Source organism: Amblyraja radiata, chromosome 11, assembly GCF_010909765.2.
Source record: "Amblyraja radiata isolate CabotCenter1 chromosome 11, sAmbRad1.1.pri, whole genome shotgun sequence".
In the NCBI taxonomy this organism is placed as follows: domain Eukaryota; kingdom Metazoa; phylum Chordata; class Chondrichthyes; order Rajiformes; family Rajidae; genus Amblyraja; species Amblyraja radiata.
The window spans coordinates 4,252,600-4,276,440 of record NC_045966.1 but is presented as its reverse complement, the minus strand read 5'-3'; the positions used below and the strand labels follow the sequence as shown (position 1 = coordinate 4,276,440).

The following is a 23,841-nucleotide window of genomic DNA, read 5'->3' as shown; positions in this document are numbered from 1 at the left end:
GGGGCCACAGTTTAAGAATAAGGGGTAAGCCATTTAGAATGGAGACGAGGAAACACTGTTTCTCACAGAGAGTTGGGAGTCTGTGGAATTCTCTGCCTCAGAGGGCGGTGGAGGCCGGTTCTCTGGATACTTTCAAGAGAGAGCTAGATAGGGTTCTTAAAGATAGCAAAGTCAGGGGATATGGGGAGAAGGCAGGAACGGGGTACTGATTGGGGATGATCAGCCGTGATCACAGTGAATGGCAGTGCTGGCTCGATGGGCCGAATGGCCTGCTCCCGCACCTATTGTCTATTGTCTATTGCGCCTATCAAATTCTACTTGTGCTTTTGTATGGCGATCGCTGGTCGAGGCGGACTGGGTGGGCTGAGGGACATGTTCCTGTGCTGAATCTCTAAACTAAACTAAACTACTCAGACTGCTGTCTCTTTCCTCTCACAGTTATAGCTCTCTCCACCCTGTAGTAACAACACGAGCCAGATATTCAGAAACCAAATGATATCCATCAAATCCTTTGTCTTATTTCTCTAGTGAACTACAGACGCATAAACGCATTGGCTTCCTTGCTCCTGAAATGTTATTGTCAATTTAAAAAAATTGTCCCCTTGAATCCCTAACAGCAAGTATTGCAGTCTGAGCTGAGAACAATGTCTGCAAGTTGGATGATCAGCCATGATCACATTGAATGGCAGTGCTGGCTCGAAGGGCCGAATGGCCTACTCCTGCACCTATTATCTATTGTTTATTGTGCCTATCAAATTCTACGTGCTTTTGTATGGCGGTCTTGTGAAAGATTTCAGCATGGTTTAAACTGGACATGAGGACAAGGACATGTAGAGGGAAGGTTTTGAGAGATGTGGGGCAAACCGCCGTCAAATTGGACCAGCTTCGATGGGGCCATTCTGGTCGGCATCGAAAGGTTGGGCCGAAGGGCCTGCCTCATTGCTGTACCACTCGAAGACTGTTTGATCGGATCGTGATTAATGCGTTTCTCAAATTAGTTCACCGCACCCCACGCCAGGTCCTGTCATGCTCTCAACCCAAAGGGGAAAAAACAATCGATCGAAGGCTTGTCAGCTGGACAATTCATCTTGTTTTAGCTGGTATTGAATATTAAATTTTAAACAGAGAATCGACATGAATAGTGACAACTGCAAATGTCTTGTAAAAGACAAAGTGCATCACTGAAAACTGGGCCGGCCATTAACTAAGGTCTAAGGGGATGTATAACTCACATTGATTACTTCTTAATTAATACGAATGAAAGTAAAAAGGATGAAAGGCAAGTGAATGAAACAATAGCATTCAGTTTAGTTTAAACCAAAGAGAGACACAAAATGCTGGAGGAGTGAGGAGTAACTCAGCGGGACAGGCAGCGTCTCTGGAGAGATAGACAATAGGCAATAGGTGCAGGAGGCCATTCGGCCCTTCGAGCCAGCACAGCCATTCAATGTGATCATGGCTGATCATCCCCAATCAGTACCCCGTTCCTGCCTTCTCCCCATATCCCCTGACTCCGCTATCTTTAAGAGCCCTATCTCGCTCTCTCTTGAAAGCATCCAGAGAACCTGCTTCCACCGCCCTCTGAGGCAGAGAATTCCACAGACTCACAACTCTCTGTGAGAAAAAGTTTCCTCGTCTCCGTTCTAAATGGCTTACTCCTTATTCTTAAACTGTGGCCCCTGGTTCTGGACTCCCCCAACATTGGGAACATGTTTCCTGCCTCTAGCGTGTCCAAGCCCTTAACAATCTTATATGTTTCAATGAGGTCCCTTCTTATCCTTCTAAACTCCAGAGTGTACAAGCCCAGCTGCTCCACTCTCTCAGCATATGACAGTCCCGCCATCCTGGGAATTAACCTTGTAATGGAATGGGTGACGTTTCGGGTCGAGACCCTTCTTCAGACATAAGGGATAAGGGAAACGAGAGATCTAGACAGTGATGTGGAGAGATAGAGAACAACGATTTAAAAGATATGCAAAAAATAAGTAACGATGGTACAGGAAACAGGATATTGTTAGCTTTGTGTTGGGTGAAAACGAGAAGCTGGAGCGACTTGGGTGGGGGAGGGAGAGAGGGAGAGAGGGAATGCGTTTAGTTTAGCTTAGTTTGGAGATACAGAAACAGGCCCTTCGGCCCACCGAGTCCAGGCTGACCAGTAACCTCCATGCACCAACACTACCCTAACACACACACACACACACACACACTAGGGACAATTTCCAATTATAACAAGCCAATTAACCTACAAACCTGCACGTCTTTAGAGTGTGGGAGGAAACCGGAGCACCCGGAGAAAACCCACGCAGCTCGCGGGGAGAACAACAGACAATAGACAATAAGTGCAGGAGTAGGCCATTCGGCCCTTCGAGCCAGCACTGCCATTCAACGTGATCATGGCTGATCATCCCCAATCAGTACCCCGTTCCTGCCTTCTCCCCATATCCTCTGACTCCGCTATTTTTAAGAGCCCTATCTAGCTCTCTCTTGAAAGTATCCAGAGAACCTGCCTCCACCGCCCTCTGAGGCGGAGAATTCCACAGACTCACCACTCTCTGTGAGAAAAAGTGTTTCCTCGTCTCCGTCCTAAATGGCTTACTCCTTATTCTTAAACGTACAAACCCCGTACTGACAGCACCCGTAGTCAGGATCGAACCCGGGTCTCTGGCGCTGTGAGACGCCAACTCTACCGCTGCACCACCGTGCCCGCCCCCATAGGATCATATATTTTCTAAATCGAATTATCTAATCATTTTTTTCATTGAGATTGAAGACAGGCAAATTTACGAAGATAAAGATACAGTAATTTGAATTCATATTAAATCCAGGAATCTGAAAGCATATTTTCACATCCAGAAGCTGCCACAGTCTACCTTGATGTGTTTGACTAAGGCACCCCATGGAGTGGGTTTTTTCTGTCATGTTTTCAATAACTACTTTTCCAACGGCACCATTTATCCCTTCCAAGAGAAATCAACTTCTCCGAATGCCTGCAATATTGATAATCAGCTTAGCGTTCTCATATTGTTTCCACTGTACAATACCAGTTCTCAGCCTCACAGAGTCATACAGCATGGGAACAGGCCCTTCGGCCCAACAGTACCATGATGGCCCATCTACCCGAGTCCCGTTCGTCCGCATTTGGCCCATTTCCCTCTTCACCTTTCCTATCCATGTTATACACAATACACCCACCACCCTCTGTGTGAAAGAAGTTGCCCCTCAGGTTCCTATTAAATCTTTTCCCTCTCAACTTAAACCTATGTCCTCTTGTCCTTGATTCCCCTACTCTGGGTAAAAGTCTCTGTGCATTTAACAAATCTATTCTACCATTCATAGAAACATAGGAAATAGGTGCAGGAGGAGGCCATTCGGCGCTTCGAGCCAGCACCGCCATTCCTTGTGATCATGGCTGATCATCCCCAATCAGTACCCCGTTCCTGCCTTCTCCCCATATCCCTTGATTCCACTAGCCCCTAGAGCTCTAACTAACTCTCTCTTAAATCCATCCAGTGACTTGGCCTCCACTGCCCTCTGTGGCAGGGAATTCCACAAATTTACAACTCGCTGGGTGAAAAAGTTTTCTCTCACCTCAGTCTTAAATGGCTTCACCTTTATTCTAAGAGTCCCTGGTTCTGGACTCGCCCAACATTGGGAACATTTTTCCTGCCTCTAGCTTGTCCAGTCCTTTTATAATTTGATATGTTTCTATAAGATCCCCCCTCATCCTTCTAAACTCCAGTGAATACAAGCCTAGTCTTTTCAATCTTTCCTCATATGACAGTCCCGCCATTCAAACATCAAACTTCAAACTCAGGATTAACATAGTGTCCAAAAAAGGCATTTGTTTTTAAATCAGCAGCTTAGAATATGGATCAATGGTTCAGTGATCATTGGATAATCTTTTTTTTAAATTCTCCATCACAATGTTATGGGATAGTCATGAATCTATTGCCTTATCATTAGGCTAGTTTAGTTTAAAGATACAGCGTGGAAACAGGCCCTTCGGCCCACCGAGTCCACGCCGACCAGCGACTCCCGCACACCAACACTACCCTACATACACTGGGGACAATTTCCAATTATACCAAGCCAATTAACCTGCAAACCCGCACGTCTTTGGAGCGTGGAAGGAAACCGGAGCACCCGGAGAAAAAACCCACGTGGTTACAGGGAGAATGTACAAACTCCGTGCAGGCAGCACCCGCAGTCGGGATCGAACCCGGGTCTCTGGCGCTGTGAGGCAGAAACTCTACCGCTGTGCCACCGTAATGGGATTTGTGAATTCCGTTGAACACATTGGTGAAGTGTTTAGAAGGATCTTCAACACTTGAGCAGTCTCTGATGTGACTGAACATCAAGCAGTTCAAAGCAAGTAACCAGAGGAGCAAATCCTTCCCGACATTCATGCCCCGGGCAAGTGTAACTTCCTTTGGCTGCGTTGAAATTGATGCTCCTTGCTCTGTTAACCCAAGCACTCCCCAAGGGCCAGGCCCTTCTCACTTTGATGTCTCCCCCACTTTTGACCCAACGTCACACGCTCGGTGGCCAATATAACTTGTAGACAATACTAGCCTCCACGTTTTCTCCATCGCTTGCCCCTCTTCACACACTGTTCCCGACCCTTCTGTTCTGCAATGAATAAATCATTATCTGCTGGAAATTATTGCCAGCAAGGTTATTCTTTGAGTGATTAGCACACTCAATGTTAAGCCCCGCTCATTATTTTATCAAAGGACCTAATTTAAATAATTTCTGCAGTTAGATCTTAACATGCTTTTATTTTTAGTTAGCAATTAAAATGTGTTGATTTTATTTCTTCAAGGTTTCTTTGTACCGTTCACAAACTTAGTTTGGTTTGGAGACCCAGCACGGAAACAGGTCCGCTCCGACCAGCGATCACCCGTTCACACTAGTTCTATGTTATCCCACTTTCTCCCACACTAGGGGCCGATTAACCTACAAACCCGCACGTCTTTGGAGCGTGGGAGGAAACCAGAGCACCCGGAGGAAACCCAGGCGGTCACAGGGAGAACATGCAAACTCAACACAGGCAGCACCCGAGGTCAGGATCGAACCTGGGTCTCTGGTGCTACGAAGATGCAGCACTACCAGCTGCGCCACCTTGCTGCGTTTAATCTAATCAACTTTTAACCACTCTATGAATAAAGAAAGACTTGCATTTGCATAGCATCATACTCCTCCCATTGGTGTAACGTGTTTTACAACCAATATTTTGGAAATGTAGGTCCTAAGGTCATAAGTGATAGGGCTAGAATTAGACCATTCGGCCCATCAAGTCTACTCTGCCATTCAATCACGGCTGATCTATCTCTCCCTCCCAACCCCATTCTCCTGCCTTCTCCCCATAACCTCTAATGACACCCGTACTAATCAAGAATCTATCTATCTCTGCCTTAAAAATAGCCACTGACTTGTGGCCTCCACAGCCCTCTGTGGAGAAGAGTTCCACAGATTCACCACCCTCTGACTAAAGCAATTTCTCCTCATCTCCTTCCTAAAAGAACGTCCTTTAATTCTGAGGCCATGACCTCCAGCCAACATCATCAGAGACCCACACCACCCTTGCCACACACTCATCTCACCACTGCCATCGGGACGAAGGTACTGGAGCCTGAAAACTATAACGTCCAGGTTCAGGAACAGCTTCTTCCCTACAGCCATCGGGCTATTAAACACGACAAGTAATAAGCTCTGAACTATTAATATTATTGCACGATATTTATTATTTATTGAGTATGCGTGCGTGTGTAATACACACACTGGACTTTTTTATCTCCCGTTATGTATTATGTTTACATATTCTGTTGTGCTGCAGCAAGCAAGACAGAAGCCTCCTGGTGGCGATGCCTGGAAGCGATGACGCGATGCACTCTGTGACACGACGGGCGACAATGTCAACATGTTGGATGACAACAGAAGCCAACAGCCAGCGACACATGAGCGAAGGAAGCAAGAATCTGGGACACACAACAATAAAACACTCTCGACTCTTGGTCCTTTACTCCGCTGTGAGAGAGAAGTTGCCAACTTGCCTGTAATAGTAACTCACCTGCAAGGTAACATCCCCAGCAGTTCAGTACGGCCTCAACACTGCACTGAAGCACCACAGAGAGACCTGCGCTCACATCCCTAGAGGAGAAGTTGAACCGAGAGCCTTTGACTCTGAGGCAATAGTGCTTCAAACATAGAACGGTATCGTAGTACCAGTAGAATAGCATGTACGAACTCCGTACAGACAGCACCCGTAGTCAGGATCGAACCCGTGTCTCTGGCGCTGTGAAGCAGCAACTCTACCGCTGCGCCACCATGCCGCCCTAATGGAGGACCTGAAGTAGAAACAAGGAACTGCAGATGCTGGCTTCTGCCAAAGATGGGCACAAAGTGCTGGAGTAACTCAGCGGGTCAGGCAGCATCTGTGGAGAGCATGGATAGGTGACGTTTCACAGTGTGCTGGAGTAACTCAGCGGGTCAGGCAGCATCTGTGGAGAACATGGATAGGTGACGTTTCACAGAGTGCAGGAGTAACTCAGCGGGTCAGGCAGCATCTGTGGAGAACATGGATAGGTGACGTTTCACAGAGTGCAGGAGTAACTCAGCGGGTCAGGCAGCATCTGTGGAGAACATGGATAGGTGACGTTTCACAGAGTGCAGGAGTAACTCAGCGGGTCAGGCAGCATCTGTGGGGAAAAGGATGGGAGACATTGTGGGTCCCGAGAGTAAGGGGAGGTTTAGGTTTAATAGCAAGACCTTTCACAGAAGGATCTGGGGATCCAAGCCCATAGCTCCCTGAAGGTGGCAACACAAGAAGACAGAGTGGTAAAGAAGGCGTATGATATGTTTTCCTTCAACATTGAGGATATGAATCAGGTTGGATACTAAAGTACTGGAGTAAATCAGTGGGTCAGGCAGCATCTCTGGAGAACATGGATCGTCATGTTTCAGGTCAGGACCGTTCTTCAGACTGACAGTGTAACGCTGAGGCTTTATAAGGCTGGTCAGGCCGCAGTTGGAGTACTGTGAGTAAGTTTGGGCCCCATATCTGAGGAAGGATGTGCTGGCTTTCGAGAGGGTCCAGAGGAGGTTGACGAGAATGATCCCAGGAATGAGTGGGTTAACAAATGAAGAGCACTGGGCCTGCACTCGCTGGAGTTTAGAAGGATGAGGGGGCACCTCATTGATACTTACAGAATAGTGAAAGGCTTAGATAGAGTGGATGTGGCGGGGATGTTTCCACTGGTGGCAGATTCTAGGACCAGAGGTCACAGCCTCAGATTAGAAGGACGTTCCTGCAGCAAAGAGGTGAGGAGGAATTTCTTCAGTCAGAGGGTGGTGAATCTGTGGAATTCATTGCCACAGAAGGCTGTGGAGGGCAACATAATGGATATTTTAAGGCCGAGATTGATGGATTCTTGATTAGTACGGGTGTCAGGGGTTATGGGGAGAAGGCAGGAGAATGGGGTTCGGAGGGAGAGATAGATCAGCCATGATTGAATGGCGGAGTAGACTTGATGGGCCGAATGGCCTAATTCTGCTCCTATCACTTGTGGCCTCATGAATTATTTTGTGCCGTTCACACGCTCACCTAGAACGACAGTGTTGAAGGAGATCAGTTCCTTTTCCTTTCCGTCGTTGTAGAAGGCCAGGTGCCACGTCCCAGCGTCGAGGTACTGGACAAACACGGCCTCGTTGATGACCAGGGTCTGGATGCTCCGCCTCTCCCGTGGCGTCTCCACCACGCTCCACTTCTCCTTGCCATCGAGCCGCTCCATAAAATCATACTGAAAGCACAAACAGAACGAGATGCATATGTATTAATCCAAGGGGCCTGAGCACCGCACCCAAAAGGCCCCATCTCCCCATGCGTACCGTGGAGGAGGTAGCTGCCCACATGGATAAGCCAACGGTATTGATTCCTGGGATGTCAGGACTGTCTTATGAAGAAAGACTGGATAGACTTGGTTTATACTCTCTAGAATTTAGGAGATTGAGAGGAGATCTTATAGAAACTTACAAAATTCTTAAGGGGTTGGACAGGCTAGATGCAGGAAGATTGCTCCCGATGTTGGGGAAGTCCAGGACAAGGGGTCACAGCTGAAGGATAAGGGGGAAATCCTTTAAAACCGAGATGAGAAGAACTTTTTTCACACAGAGAGTGGTGAATCTCTGGAACTCTCTGCCACAGAGGGTAGTCGAGGCCAGTTCATTGGCTATATTTAAGAGGGAGTTAGATTTGGCCCTTGTGGCTAAGGGGATCAGAGGGTATGGAGAGAAGGCGGGTACAGGATACTGAGTTGGATGATCAGCCATGATCATATTGAATGGCGGTGCAGGCTCGAAGGGCCGAATGGCCTACTCCTGCACCTAATTTCTATGTTTCTATGTTTCTATGGGTAAGCCAACGGTATTCTCTGTATTAGACGCCAAGAGCTCCTTCTGGATCATGCATCATCTATGCGTACCACCTTCAGCATGGCTTTCGGCCGCTACAGATTTCTACGCATGCCGTTTGGCATCAGTTCAGCCAGTGAGGTGTTTCAGCGCTCTACGGAGCAACTGTTTTGACGGATACCCTTGTGCTGTCATCATGGACGATATCATTGTTAGCGGAACAACATGGCTGCCCGCATGCACGAGGTGGCGGTGGTGTGGGAAACCTGGCATGGATTATGGATCGGGTCACCAGCAGCAAAAACCAGACACGGATCAAAGTAGCAATACGGTTTGATCTACACAAACTCCATCAAATCAGCTCAGGTCTACCTGCCCTCATGAATATGATTAAGAAAGAACTGCAGGTGCTGGCTAAATCGAAGGTAGACGCAAAATGCTGGAGTAACTCAGCGGGTGAGGCGGGATCTATGGAGAGAAGGAATTGGCGCCGTTTTTTGGGAATCGGCGACGTTTCAGGTCAAGACCTTTGGGAATTGCCGACGTTTCGGGTCGAGACCCAAGGGTCTCGACCCGAAACGTCACCAATTCCTTCTCTCCCTAGATGCTGCCTTGCCCGCTGAGTTACTCCACCCTTTTGTGTCTACCTCATCAAATCTGATAATCTTCTCATGATCACCTTAATTGAAGAGTTACAGTTGAAGGAAGAAACTGAACCATAATCAGCTGAAACCTCTTCTAATTCTGCCTAAGTAATTCCATCATCATTTTCAGTGAGTGTTTGCGTCATCAATTAATCTGATCGTTACCACTTGATAATCAGAGTGATTGTGTCGTTCTATTAATCATTGCATGTAGATGTGAATGTGCTTCAAATACTCAGATGCAGATTGTTTTTTGATTTTTGCAGGAAGGTTTTCAGCTTGTCGATCTGTGCACCTTGAATGCGTTCATAAGATCATAAGACATCGGAAGGGAACGAGGCCATTCGGCCCATCGAGTCTACGCCACCATTTGATCATGGCTGATCTATCTCAACCCTCTCAACCCTATTCTTCTGCCTTGTCCCGTAACCTTTGATGCTTAAGGGGTTGGACAGGCTAGATGCAGGAAGATTGTTCCCGATGTTGGGGAAGTCCAGAACAAGGGGTCACAGTTTAAGGATAAGGGGGAAGTCTTTTAGGACCGAGATGAGGAAAACATTTTTCACACACAGAGTGGTGAATCTCTGGAACTCTCTGCCACAGAAGGTAGTTGAGGCCACAGTTCATTGGCTATATTTAAGAGGGAGTTAGATGTGGCCCTTGTGGCTAAAGGGATCAGGGGGTATGGAGAGAAGACAGGTACAGGATACTGAGTTGGATGATCAGCCATGATCATATCGAATGGCGGTGCGGGCTCGAAGGGCCGAATGGCCTACTCCTGCACCTATTTTCTATTTCTATTACTAATCAGGAACCCAATTCGGACCCAACCCAGACTATAGGATCATATATTTTGTCCCGCCCCCTCACCTGACATCAGTCCAAGGAAGGGTCTCGACCCGAAACGTCGCCCATTCCTTCTCTCCAGTGATGCTGTCTCACCTGCTGAGTTACTCCAGCATTTAGCGGAGTCAGGGGGATGTGGGGAGAAGGCAGGGACGGGGGGGCACTGATTGTGGATGATCAGCCATGATCTAATTGAATGGCGGTGCTGGCTTGAAGGGCCGAATGGCCTACTCCTGCACCTATTGTCTATTGTCATTTTGTGTCTACCCAGGAACTTAACAATCTCCACTTTGCAAAATACCCACTGACTTGGCCTCCACAGCCGTCTGCGGCAATGAATTCCACAGATTCACCACCCTCTGACTAAATAAATTCCTCCTAAAGGCACGTCCTTTAATTCTGAGGCTGTGCCCTCTGATTCCAGACTCTCCCACTACATCCCATCCATCATTTCTTCCTATGCATTTCATCCTCTCCAGATCCACTCTATCTGGGCCTTTCACTATTTGGTCGGGTTCAAGAGATCCCCCCTCATCAGATGCTGAGAGAAAGGATTCAGATACACGGTCTATATGACCCGTCCATTCAATACAGAGCTGGATAAATCATGATCCCATTCATTTGAATGAGGACACACAACATGCAAAGAAAAGCAAATGACTTCAGTCTGAAGTGTTTAAGAAGGAACTGCAGGTGTTGGAAAATCGAAGGTACACAAAAATGCTGGAGAAACTCAGCGGGTGCAGCAGCATCTATGGAGCGAAGGAAATAGGCAACGTTTTGGCTCGAAACGTTGCCTATTTCCTTCGCTCCATAGAAACTCAGCGGGTGCAGCAGCATCTATGGAGCGAAGGAAATAGGCAACGTTTCGTCCCGAAACGTTGCCTATTTCCTTCGCTCCATAGATGCTGCTGCACCCGCTGAGTTTCTCCAGCATTTTTGTGTGACTTCAGTCTGAAGAAGTGTCTCGACCCGAAACGTCACCCATTCCTTCTCTCCAGAGATGCTGCCTGTCCCGCTGAGTTACTCCAGCATTTTGTGTCTATCATCAAGGCAAATTACTTATTTACTCAAACATATGCCTGTATTTTAATGTGTTTCTCATTAAATATGTTTCTTGGCTTGCAATTCATTTAACTTTTTATTTCAGTGATTTAAATTTAGTTTGGTTTTGCTTACAGATACAGAAGAGGAAACAGGCCCTTCAGCCCACCGAGCCCGTACTGATCACGCTGTCCACTAGTTCTATCCCTACAAACACTAGGGACAATTTACAGAAGTCAATTAACCTACAAACCTGTGCGTCCTTGGAGCGTGGGAGGAAACCGGAGCATCCGGAGAAAACCCACGCCGGTCACGGGGAGAACGCACAAACTCCGCACAGACAGCACCCGTAGTCGGGATCGAACCCGGGTCTCTGGTGCTGTAAGGCAACAACTCTACCGCTGTGCCACCGTGCCACCCCTGAATGTACTTGAATCTTTTTTAACTATCTGAGAATATCCGATAGTGTGGAGTCCACTGTCTTCAGACCACATCAATGATCGGTGCCACTCAGGAAAATGCGCTTGTGTTGATCGAACAGAGTTGTGTCTGAATCCCAAACACAGCCCCTTTGAAAGATTCGGAGTCTCAATCACCAGCGCACAGCCTTGATCATGTGCATCCCATGAAACTAGCCCTGGACAATTTGAATTCATACAGCATCTTTACTCTCATAGAAATATTTCAAGGTGGAATCAAATTTGCTATCTACAATCTCTGGTTCAAAAGAGAAATAGCTAGCAAATGTGGTGAGCAAAGCCATGATAACACTGAATAATGAAAGCCTCCTGCTGTTGCTGAGAGTGCTTTGTTCTATGCCAATGCAAGGCTCAATTAGATCGCTTGCATTTCATTCACTGCAATAGTGCTGTTTATATTTTATTCAACCTATTAGTATGCATTACGAAAGTGACTGATGACACCGAGTTACGGTGAAACTATTATTCAATCATCGACTTCAGATGACATCCACCAGCATCTGAAGCCATCTGGATCCCTGGGAAAAAAAAAATGCCCGCACCATTAATCATTCGCATTTCATATTTATTTCCAAAACTTCACATAATACTTGTTATTATACGTCTGTGTGCTGAGCGATAATTAGAAACGCGCTGAAGGGAAGCCAAGGGGATGGAAACAGATACAGACAGAGGAGATGAGACCACGGCTCAGGAGTATTGACATTCCTGCCTCTTACTGAAACCAAAACCAGGATTGAAATGTCTCCACGAAAAATACTTCCATTGGTTTAGTTTAGCTCGGCTTGGTTTAGAGATGCAGCGCGGAAACAGGCCCTTCAACCGATCGAGTCCGTGCCGACCAGCGACCCCCCACACACTAACACTATCCCACACACACCAGGGACAATTTACATTGATAACAAAGACAATTAACTGCCAGACCTGCACGTCTTTGGAGTGTGGGAGTACACCGGAGATCTCAGGGAAAACCCACGCAGGTCACGGGGAGAACGTACAAACTCCGTACAGACAGCGCCCGTAGTCGGGATCGAACCCGGGTCTCCGGCGCTGTGAGGCAGCAACTCTACCGCTGCGCCACCGTGCTGCCCTTGAATGTACTTGAATCTTTTTTAACTATCTGAGGATATGCCATCGTGCCACCCTCATGGAGGACCTGAAGTAGAATAAAGGAACTGCAGAAGCTGGTTTATACCGAGGATGGGAAAAAAAGTGCTGGAGTAACTCAGCGGGTCAGGCAGCATCTCTGGAGAAAAAAGGACATGTGACGTTTCGGGTCAGGTCCTTCTTCAGACTGAAGTAAAGTTGCAGGTAGAAGATGGAGGAACTCGCATGAGTTTAGATCGCCCCAACATATTTTACATGTATTTCATGGAGGTGACAGGCGTTATGGGGAGAAGGCAGGAGAATGGGGTTGAGAGGGAAATATAGATCAGCCATGATTGAATGGTGGAGTAGACTCAGTGGGCCGAATGGCCTAATTCTGCTCCTATAAAGGGCCTTGGCGAATTTTTTGGCGACTGTCGGCATCATTGACTGACGGATCAGGTCACGGAAAAAGTCGTGGCGTGACGGCATATTGGCGAGCGGTGTTTCAAGTGGCGCAACATTTTTTTGTCGCCGCTGGATGTTCAAAATCTTTCGCCGACCCTGATACGTCAGTCAATGATGCTGGAAAAAATCGCCAAGTGGGACAGGCCCTTAATTTAAGAACTTATCAACATATGTAGGCATTGTTGTGATGCTTTGAAAAGCAGCAGCCAATTTGCAAACAGCAATGTGATAATCAGCAGATAATTAGTTTAAGTAACATGGTTAGCTCATGGTTAGTAAATGTTGGCCAGGACCACAGAAATACTTTTCTCCCAACTGGATCTTTCAACATTCTTTTCATTATAGTCATAGAGTTGTGTGTTAAGAGATACAGGTCGGCTCGGTGACGCAGCGGTAGAGTTGCCACCTCACAGCGCCAGTGACCCGGGTTCGATCCCGACTACGGGCGCTGTCTGTACAAAGTTTGTACGTTCTCCCCGTGACCTGCGTGGGTTTCCTCCGAGATCTTCGGGTTTCCTCCCACACTCTGGGGTACTGATTGGGGATGATCAGCCATGATCACATTGAATGGCGGTGCTGGCTCGAAGGGCCGAATGGCCTACTCCTGCACCTATTGTCTATTGTCTATTGTCCAAAGACGTACAGGTTTGTAGGTTAATTGGCTTGGTATGAATGTAAAACTGTCCCTAGTGTGTGTAGGATCGTGTTAATGTGCGGGGATCGCTGGTTGGTGCTGACTCGGCCTGTTTCCGCGCTGTATCTCTAAACTAAACTAAATCTAAATACAGCCTAGAAGCGGCCTGGTCCACCAACTCCACGCTGACCAATCCTACACTTATCTAATCTAAGAAAGAACTGCAGATGCTGGAAAAATTGAAGGTAGACAAAAATGCTGGAGAAACTCAGCGGGCAAGGCAGCATCTATGGAGTGAAGGAATAGGTGACGTTTTGGGTCGAGAACTACTATTTCGCTACATAGATGCTGCCTCCCCCGCTGAGTTCCTCCAGCATTTTTGTCTACCTTATCTAATCTAATGTCGTTATTCTCCCCAGATTGTTATCAATTTCCACCAAATCCACCACTCACCCACACACGAGTGGCTATTGACATAGCAGTGATAAGTGACCAACATCTTCGGGATGTGGGAGGAAACCAGAGCACCCAGAGGAAACCCACGTGGTCACAGGGAGAACGTGCAAACTCCACCAGATGGACAACGTCACACTTACTCACGTTAATACTTCCTCTTCCCGATCTTTGCCGGTTTGTTTAACTTCCTGGCGTCCCCACGACTGTACGAAATGGGCGAGAAAGATTCTGGCACCGAGCCTCGTGTCTCCACCATCACCCTATGCAGTGCGTTCCAGACACCCACCAACCTCTATGTAAAAATGTGCCACGCACATCTGCTCTGTGTGAAGTTTAGTTTATAGTTTAGAGATACAGCGTGGAAACAGGCCCTTCGGCCCACCGGGTCCGTGCCGACCAGCGATCCCCGCACATTAACACTATCCAACACCCACTAGGGACAATTTTTACATTTACCCAGCCAATTAACCTACATACCTGCACGTCTTTGGAGTGTGGGAGGAAACCGAAGATCTCGAAGAAAACCCACGCAGGTCACGGGGAGAACGTACAAACTCCGTACAGACAGCACCCGTAGTCGGGATGGAACCCGGGTCTCCGGCGCTGCATTCGCTGTAAGGCAGCAACTCTACCGCTGAGCCACCGTGACAGTCCAAGTGAAATATTATTCATCTCTAGTGGATTCATCTCCAAAAGTGGATAATATACAGTTCAAACTCTGCCTCAAACCACTTTCTGTTACTTACACTGTCGTACCTACCTTATAAACAAATCCAATTCATAGTAAAATGAAGGTAGACACAAGGTGCTGGAGTAACACAGCGGTTCAGGCAGCATCTCTGGAGAGAAGGAATAGGTGACGTTTTGGGTCGGAACCCTCCGTCAGAACCATTTGTCAGGCCCAGCTGTCTGAAGAAGGTTTCTGAACTGAAACATGACCCAATCCTTCTCTTCAGAGATGCTGCCTGACCAGCTGAGTTACTCCGCCATTTTGTGTCTATCTTCGGTTTCTTCCCACGCTCGGGGTAAAATAACCCATTGCCAATCATTTTTGTGCAAACTTTAAAATACTTTATAAAGTCATTGCCACAGAAGGCGGTGGAGGCCAAGTCAGTGGATATATTTAAGGTGGAGATTGACAGTTTCTTGATTAGAAACATAGAAAATAGGCGCAGGAGTAGGCCATTCGGCCCTTCGAGCCTGCACCGCCATTCAATATGATCATGGCTGATCATCCAACTCGGTATCCCATCCCTGCCTTCTCTCCATACCCCCTGATCCCTTTAGCCACAAGGGCCACATCTAACTCCCTCTTAAATATAGCCAATGAACTGTGGCCTCAACTACCTTCTGTGGCAGAGAATTCCAGTGCGAGTGTCAGGGGTTATGGGGAGAAGGCAGGAGAATGGCGTTGCGAGGGAGAGATAGATCAGCCTCGATTGAATGGCGGAGGAGACTTGATGGACCAAATGGCCTAATTCTGCTCCTAGAACCTATGAACTTACAAAATCTTTGATTATCAGTCACCTTCTCTGCCAATCTGCATTGTCTTTCTCAACCAGACACTTATGCGTGCGCTGGTGTCAAGTACCACTGTTTATCAATCACAGACCCACTAAACCTTGCTACATATTCCTCATTGCAGGAAGGAATTGCAGATGCTGGTTTAAATCGAAGATGAACACAAAAAAGCTGGAGTAACTCAGCGGGTCAGACAACATCTCTGGAGAAAAGTAATAGGTGGCGTTTCGGGTCGAGACCCTCCTTCAGACCGAGAGTCAGGGGAGAGAGAGACGAGAGATATAGATGGGGATTTCATGTTCAATAGACAATAGGTGCAGGAGTAGGCCATTCGGCCCTTCGAGCCAGCACCGCCATTCAATGTGATCATGGCTGATCATCCCCAATCAGTACCCCGTTCTGGGGCTTGGACACGCTAGAGGCAGGAAACATGTTCCCGATGTTGGGGGAGTCCAGAACCAGGGGCCACAGTTGAAGAATAAGGGGTAAGCCATTTAGAACGGAGACGAGGAAACACTTTTTCTCACAGAGTCTGTGGAATTCTCTGCCTCAGAACCGGTGGAGGCCGGTTCTCTGGATGCTTTCAAGAGAGAGCTAGATAGGGCCCTTAAAGATAGCGGAGTCAGGGGATATGGGGAGAAGGCAGGAACGGGGTACTGATTGGGGATGATCAGCCATGATCTCTTCGAATGGCGGTGCTGGCTCGAAGGGCCGAATGGCCTACTCCTGCACCTATTGTCTATTGTCTATTGTGTAACCCGGCATCTGCAGTTCCTTCCTACACAGGGCATTGACATGGATTGACATAGTTGTCTATTTACATATTCCTCATTGCCTTGTTGTGAGTACCTCTGCATCATTTTCTTTTGTCAACGTTAATACGTTAGTGTATCCATCAGGCTCCAAGCCCTCCAGCAGTTGCTCACAGCCTCTGGGCAAATGCAACATCTGGCTGGGAGTCGACGTTAGATTCGGAAAGGTTACCAGCAGAAGCGGCAAATGAGCTTCATAAACTGTCATCGCAGGCTGACAAATTGGTGGGACTGCATTTTACCACTCAGATATTAACGTTATCTCACATCACTGCTGCGGAGTTAATAACCAGAAAATAATATTGTGGGCTGGTGTAAGGAGGGATCTTTATATTTGTGAGGGGAATAGATGGATGTAGATAAGTTGTGTGTGAAGGAACTGCAGATGCTGGTTTAAACCAAAGATAGACACAAAAAGCTGGAGTAACTCAGCAGGACAGGCAGCATTTCAGTCTGAAGAAGGGTCTCGACCCGAAAGGTCACCCATTCCTTCTCTCCACAGATGTTGCCCGACCCGCTGAGTTACTCCAGCACTCTGTGAAACGTCACCTATCCATGTTCTCCACAGATGCTGCCTGACCCGCTGAGTTACTCCAGCACTCTGTGAAACGTCACCTATCCATGTTCTCCACAGATGCTGCCTGACCCGCTGAGTTACTCCAGCACTCTGTGAAACGTCACCTATCCATGTTCTCCACAGATGCTGCCTGACCCGCTGAGTTACTCCAGCACTCTGTGAAACGTCACATATCCATGTTCTCCACAGATGCTGCCTGACCCGCTGAGTTACTCCAGCACTCTGTGAAACGTCACCTATCCATGTTCCCCACAGATGCTGCCTGACCCGCTGAGTTACTCCACCATTTTGTGTCTACACTGTATCCCATTTTATCGGGATGCATCACAGCTCGGTTTGGGAACAGCTCCATCCAAGACCGCAAGAAATTTGAAGAGAATTTCGGACGTAGCCCAGACCATCACACAAACCAACCTCCCTTCCATGAATTCAATTTATACCTCACGCTGCCTCGGCAAGGCCAGCAGCATAATCAAGGACGAGTCACACCCCGGCCACTCCCTCTTCTCCCCTCTCCCATCGGGCAAAAGGTACAGAAGTGTGAAAACGCACACCTCCAGATTCAGGACCAGTTTCTTCCCAGCTGTTATCAGGCAACTGAATCATCCTACCACAACCAGAGAGCAGTCGTGAACTATTATCTCCCTCATTGGTGACCCTCAGACTATCTTTGATCGGACTTTGCTGGCGTTACCTTGCACTACACGTTATTCCTTTATCATGTATCTGTACACTGTGGACGGCTCGACTGTAATCATGTATTGTCTTTCTGCTGGCTGGTTAGCACGCAACAAAAGCTTTCCACTGTACCTCGGTACACGTGACACTGAACTAACGTCAAATGAATACAGTGCCGCTGATGGGAGCTTGCTGTGCTAATTGGGTGTTGTGTTTCTTATGCTTGAATTAGTGGGAGGTAACAACTATGAATTGGTCAGAGATGGGGAGCGATATCACATATGGGCGCCACGGTGGGGCAGCGGTAGAGTTGCCGCCTCACAGCGCCAGGAACCCGGGTTCAATCCCGACTACTGGTGCTGTCTGTACAGAGTTTGTACGTTCTCCCCGTGACCTGCGTGGGTTTTCTCCGAGATCTTCGGTTTCCTCCCACACTCCAAAGACGTTCAGGTTTGTGGGTTAATTGGCTTTGGTATAAATGTAAAAACTGTCCCCAGTGGGTGTAGGATAGTGTTAATGCCCCTGTCCCACTTAGGAAACCTGGACGGAAACCTCTGGAGACTTTGCGCCCCACCCAAGGTTTCTGTGCGGTTCCCGGAGGTTGCAGGTGGTTGCAGGTAGTGGAAGCAGGTAGATAGACTGACAAAAACCTCCAGGAACTGCACGGAAACCTTGGGTGGGGCACAAAGTCTCCAGAGGTTTCCGTTCAATTTTCCTAAGTGGGACAGGGGCATTAGTGTGCGGGGATCGCTGGTCGGCACTGACTGGGTGGGCCGAAGGGCCTGTTTCCGCGCTGTAACTCTATGTTAAACTAAACCTTCCTACGCTAATGCAGTAAATGGGCAAAAAACACTTCCGATCGTTTTCCCAGCCACCACCTCGTCTTTCTGGCTCGGCCCCCATGCTTGAGAAATCACTGCTTGGGCTGAGACGTGTAAGTAAGGGGAACCTGAATGAAATCTCAATCTGCAACGATCAACAGAATGCAGCAATTTCAAGCAATCAACTAGATTTATAGCAGTTTACAGCGGGGGGATTCTGTGGTGCAGAAGAGTAACGCATTAGTTGTATGTAATGAGGCGACCTGTCAGATCCCATCTATTGTACGCAAGACTTGCTCGCACACTTACAACCGCACTCATTCATGCAATAATGCCTGGATTTCATTGCAAATGCTCGCGCGCTCCCTTTTAAAAGCTGCACAAGGTGGTGATTGAAGTGACTGGGCACTTGTTTGTCTTTCCCCTGATGAAGTGCACCGGCTTCCATATGGCATCTGTCTCTCAGGGAAGCATCTGCCTCATAGGTTGGCACATGATAGGAGCAGAATTAGGCCATTCGGCCCGTCAAGTCTACTCCGCCATTCAATCACGGCTGATCTATCTCTCCCTCCTAAACTAACCTCATTCTCCTGCCTTCTCCCCATAACCCCTGACACCCATGCCAAGCAAGAACCTATCTATCTCTGCCTTAAAAAAAATGCATTGACTTGGCCTCCATAGCCTTCTAAGGGGGACCTTCGAGAGCTAACCAGCGGGGTGGCACCGAGAATGAGGAGCCAGCACTCTTTTCACTTTTCACTTATGAAGTCTGGATAGAGTGGATGTGGGGAGGATGTTTCCACTAGTGGGAGAGTCTGGGAAAAGAGGTCATAGCCTCAGAATTAAATGGCGTTCCTTTAAGAAAGGAGATGAGGTGGAATTGCTTTAGTCAGAGGTTGGTGAATCTGTGGAATTCTTTGCCGCTGGAGGCTGTGGAGGCCAAGTCAGGGGATATTTTTAAGGCAGAGATAGATAGATTATTGATTGGTACGGATGTCAGGGGTTACGGGGAGAAGGCAGGAGAATGGGGTTTAGAAGGGAGAGATAGATCAGCCATGATTGAATAGCGGAGTTGTCTTCGTGGGCCGAATGGCCTGATTCTGCTCCTATTCCTTATGACCTTATGATCTTACGAGTCCTGCCATTTGCAATTGAGTTTATATTGCAAAATAATGACTTAATTGGAGTAAGGTAAGGTTAAGGGGCTGTCCCACTGCGGCGACCTAATTGGCGAGTCTAGAAGAGTTTAGGAGAGTTTGTAAAAATGTCATGTTGAAGACCTCCTTCGACTATGTTGAAGACCAGCTATGACTAACTTCGGGACAGTTGGACACCGAATAGTGGAGAGTGAAGACGACCTCCTTCGACCTCCCTTCGACTATGATGAAGACTATCTATGACTACCTTCGACTACCCTCGATTACCTACGACTAACATGCCGACCTACTACGACCTACTTCGACCAAACCTACGAGTAAAAAAATGGCGACTTTTTTTTACTCGCGAGCATTTTTCAGCATGTTGAAAAATACGCCGCGACCTAGCTGAGGCCTCGAGTACGCGGAGACCACTCTTGAGCATGAAGGAGAGTTACAAAAACCTCCTAGGACCTCGTGTCGAACATGCGGCAGGTATGAGTCGAGGGAAAACTCGCCAGAACTCGCGGATTAGGTCGCCCAAGTGGGACAGCCCGCTTTAGGATTTGGGAAGCAGAACTGGTGTCTTTACCTGTGTGTGCGAGGGGTGAAAGCCTTTCCTGATGTACAGGCCAAAGAGGGCCTCCTTGCCCAGGGAGACGTTAAACTTGACGAACTGCGGTCGCTCGATGTACAGCTGAGATCTCCAGAACACTGCGGGAGGAACTTCCTGCGAGACTCTCCGACCGATGTCCACATCCCCCAAATCAATGCTGCTATTTTTAATCGCCACCGTCCCTGGAGAGGAAGAAGAGAGGATCATTAGGTCAGAACATCAACGTGTATGAAATCATGAGAGGCATAGATCGGGTAGACGCACAGAGTCTCTTGCCCAGAGTAGGAGAATCGAGGACTAGAGGAAATAGACAATAGACAATAGGCAATAGGTGCAGGAGTAGGTCATTCGGCCCTTCAAGGCAGCACTGCCTTGCACAGTTCATCCACAATCAGTACCCCGTTCCTGCCTTCTCTCCATAACCCTTCCCTCCGCTTTCTTTAAGAGATCTATCTTTAAGAAACTCTCTCTTGAAAGCATCCAGAGAATTGGCCTCAACTGCCTTCTGAGGCAGAGAATTCCACAGACTCAAAACTCTCTGGGTGAAAACGTTTTTCCTCATCTCTGTTCTAAATGGCCTACCCCTTATTCTTATGCCCCTGTCCCACTTAGGAAACCTGAACGGAGATCTCTGGAGACTTGCAGGTAGTGGAAGCAGGTAGGGAGACTGACAAAAACCTCCGGGAACTGCACGGAAACCTTGGGTGGGGCACAAAGTCTCCACAGGTTTCCGTTCAGGTTTCCTAAGTGGGACAGGGGCATTAAACTGTGCACCCTGGTTCTGGCCATAGGTTCAAGGTGAAGTGGAAAAGATTTAATAGGAATCTGAGGGGTACCTTTTTCACACAAAGGGTGGTGGGTGTATGGAACGAGCTGCCAGAGGAGGTAGTTGAGGCTGGGACTATCCCAATGTTTAAGGAACTGTTAGACAGGTATATGGATAGGACAGGTTTCAGGGGCTTGGGCCAAAAGCAGGCAGGTGGGACTAGAGTAGCTGGGACATGTTGGACATGTGGGCAAGTTGGGTCGATGGGCCTGTTTGCCACCCTGTATCACTCCAAGTGATAGCAGAATTAGGCAGCTTCTCCGAGATCTTCGGTTTCCTCCCACACTCCAAAGACGTGCAGGTTTGCAGGTTAATTGGCTTGGTGTAAATGTAAATTGTCCCTGGTGTGTGTAGGATAGTGTTCGTGTGCGGGGATCGCTGGTCGACGCGGACTCGGTGGGCCGAAGGGCCTGTTTCCGCGCTGTATCTCTAAACTAAACGAAACTAAACAAACAATAGACAATAGGTGCAGGAGGAGGCCATTCGGCCCTTCGAGCCAGCACCGCCATTCAATGTGATCATGGCTGATCATCCCCAATCAATATCCCAGAGTGTGGGAGGAAACCCGAAGATCTCGGAGGAAACCCACGCAGGTCACGGGGAGAACGTACAAACTTCGCACAGGCAGCACCCGTTGTCAGGATCGAACGCGGGTCTCTGGCGCTGTGAGGCGGCAACTCTACCGCTGGGCCACCGAGCCAACCTCGTTCCTGCCTTCTCCCCGTATCCCCTGACTCCGCTATCTTTAAAGAGCCCTATCTAGTTCTCTCTTGAAAGTATCCAGAGAACCAGCCTCCACCGCTTTACTGAGGCAGAGTAAAGCTTTTCACTGTACCTCGGTACACGTGACAATAAGCTAAACTGTAGGACACGGTATCCCTGCCATTGGTATGGTGCGTTTTTCTGTGGCAGATTATTCAGTGAATGAGCTTAGAGAAAATCACCAGCACACACACAGGCAATCAAAACAATGTGTGCAGCTCAATTGTGAAACCACTTGAACCTTCTCAAATGACATTTCGCAGTGAAATACAATTTTACTACTAGTACTCAGCAACGGCTAATGGACTGTTAGAACATATTTGATGCAAAGGCAGCAGTGGTGACAAACAGTAAATTAGCCCGTTTCACATCCCCACCTCCAGATGCACATTCATGCCTTTGTTTGCTCGAGGAATTATTCGAATGTGTTGCAGCCGGTTTAGTAGTGAACTGGGAACTCCAATGGGCCAAAAGAATAAACTGCTCGGCTGTGATGAATGTCAGATTAGCTTAAGAAAGAACTGCAGACGCTGGAAAAATCGAAGGTAGACAAAAATGCTGGAGGAACTCAGCGGGTGAGGCAGCATCTATGGAGCGAAGGGATAGGTGACGTCTGAAGAAGGGTCTCGACCCGAAACGTCACCTATTCCTTCGCACCACAGATGCTGCCTCACCCGCTGAGTTTCTGAAGAAGCATCTCAATAGACAATAGACAATAGGTGCAGGAGTAGGCCATTCGGCCCTTCGAGCCAGCACCGCCATTCAATGTGATCATGGCTGATCATCCCCAATCAGTACCCCGTTCCTCCCTTCTCCCCATATCCCCTGACTCCGCTATTTTTAAGTGCCCTATCTAGCTCTCTCTTGAAAGCATCCTGAGAACCTGCCTCCACCGCCCTCGGAGGCAGAGAATTCCACAGACTCACCACTCTCTGTGAGAAAAAGTGTTTCCTCGTCTCTGTTCTAAATGGCTTACTCCTTATTCTTAAAACTGTGGCCCCTGGTTCTGGACTCCCCCAACATCGGGAACATGTTTCCTGCCTCTAGCGTGTCCAAACCCTTAACAATCTTATATGTTTCAATAAGGTACCCTCTCATCCTTCTAAACTCCAGAGTGTACAAGCCCAGCTGCTCCATTCTCTCAGCATAGGACAGTCCCGCCATCCCGGGAATTAACCTTGTAAACCTACGCTGCACTCCCTCAATAGCAAGAATGTCCTTACTCAGATTAGGGGACCAAAACTGCACACAATACTCCAGGTGTGGTCTCACTAGGGCTCTGAACAACTGCAGAAGGACCTCTTTGCTCCTATATCTTTGTTCCTATATCCTATCTCGACCCAAAATGTTTCTGAAGAAGGGTTTCAACCCGAAACTTCACGTATTCCTTCGCTCCATAGATGCTGCCTCACCCGCTGAGTTTCTCCAGCATTTTTGTCAACGTCAGATCTGCTTAGTTTAGAGATACAGCGTGGAAACAGGCCCTTCGGCCCACCGGGTCAGCGCCGACCAGCGAACCCCGCACATTAACACTATCCTACACCCACTAGGGACAATTTACATTTATACCAAGCCAATTAACCTACAAACCTGTACGTCTTTGGAGTGTGGGAGGAAACCGAAGATCTCGGAGAAAACCCACGCAGGTCATGGGGAAGAATGTACAAACTCCGTACAGACAGCTCCCGTAGTCGGGATCGAACCCGGGTCTCCGTCGATGAGAGGCAGCAACTCTACCGCTGCTGCAGTCTTTCCAAATGAATGTCTGTAGTTGGAACGGATGGCAACAGCCAGTCTGAAGAAGGGCCTCGACCCGAACATCACCCAGCCCTTCTCTCCAGAGATGCTGCCTGTCCCACTGAGTTACTCCAGCGTTTTGTGTCTATCTTCAGTGTAAACCGGCATCTGCAGTTCCTTCCTACAAACTTACATTACAATTTGATTTTGTGTCCCTTTTTAATACTTATCCGTAGGTGGAATGGATGGGAACAGCCAAATATTTCCATAACTCACTGATCATCTCCCG

The 23,841-nt window shown here is 48.0% G+C and overlaps 1 protein-coding gene across 5 annotated transcripts in view; it reads right to left on the bottom strand.

Annotated features, from left to right (window-relative positions):
* tenm2 (teneurin transmembrane protein 2) overlaps positions 1-23,841 on the bottom strand; it is a 1,259,968-nt gene that overhangs the window by 145,400 nt on the left and 1,090,727 nt on the right. For all 5 annotated transcript variants that reach the window (XM_033029203.1, XM_033029204.1, XM_033029205.1 and 2 more), the window contains 2 exons: positions 20,204-20,409; positions 7,604-7,799 (listed from right to left, as the gene is read on the bottom strand). In XM_033029203.1, the coding sequence (XP_032885094.1) occupies positions 7,604-7,799; positions 20,204-20,409 (402 nt within the window). The remainder of the gene's footprint in view (positions 1-7,603; positions 7,800-20,203; positions 20,410-23,841) is intronic.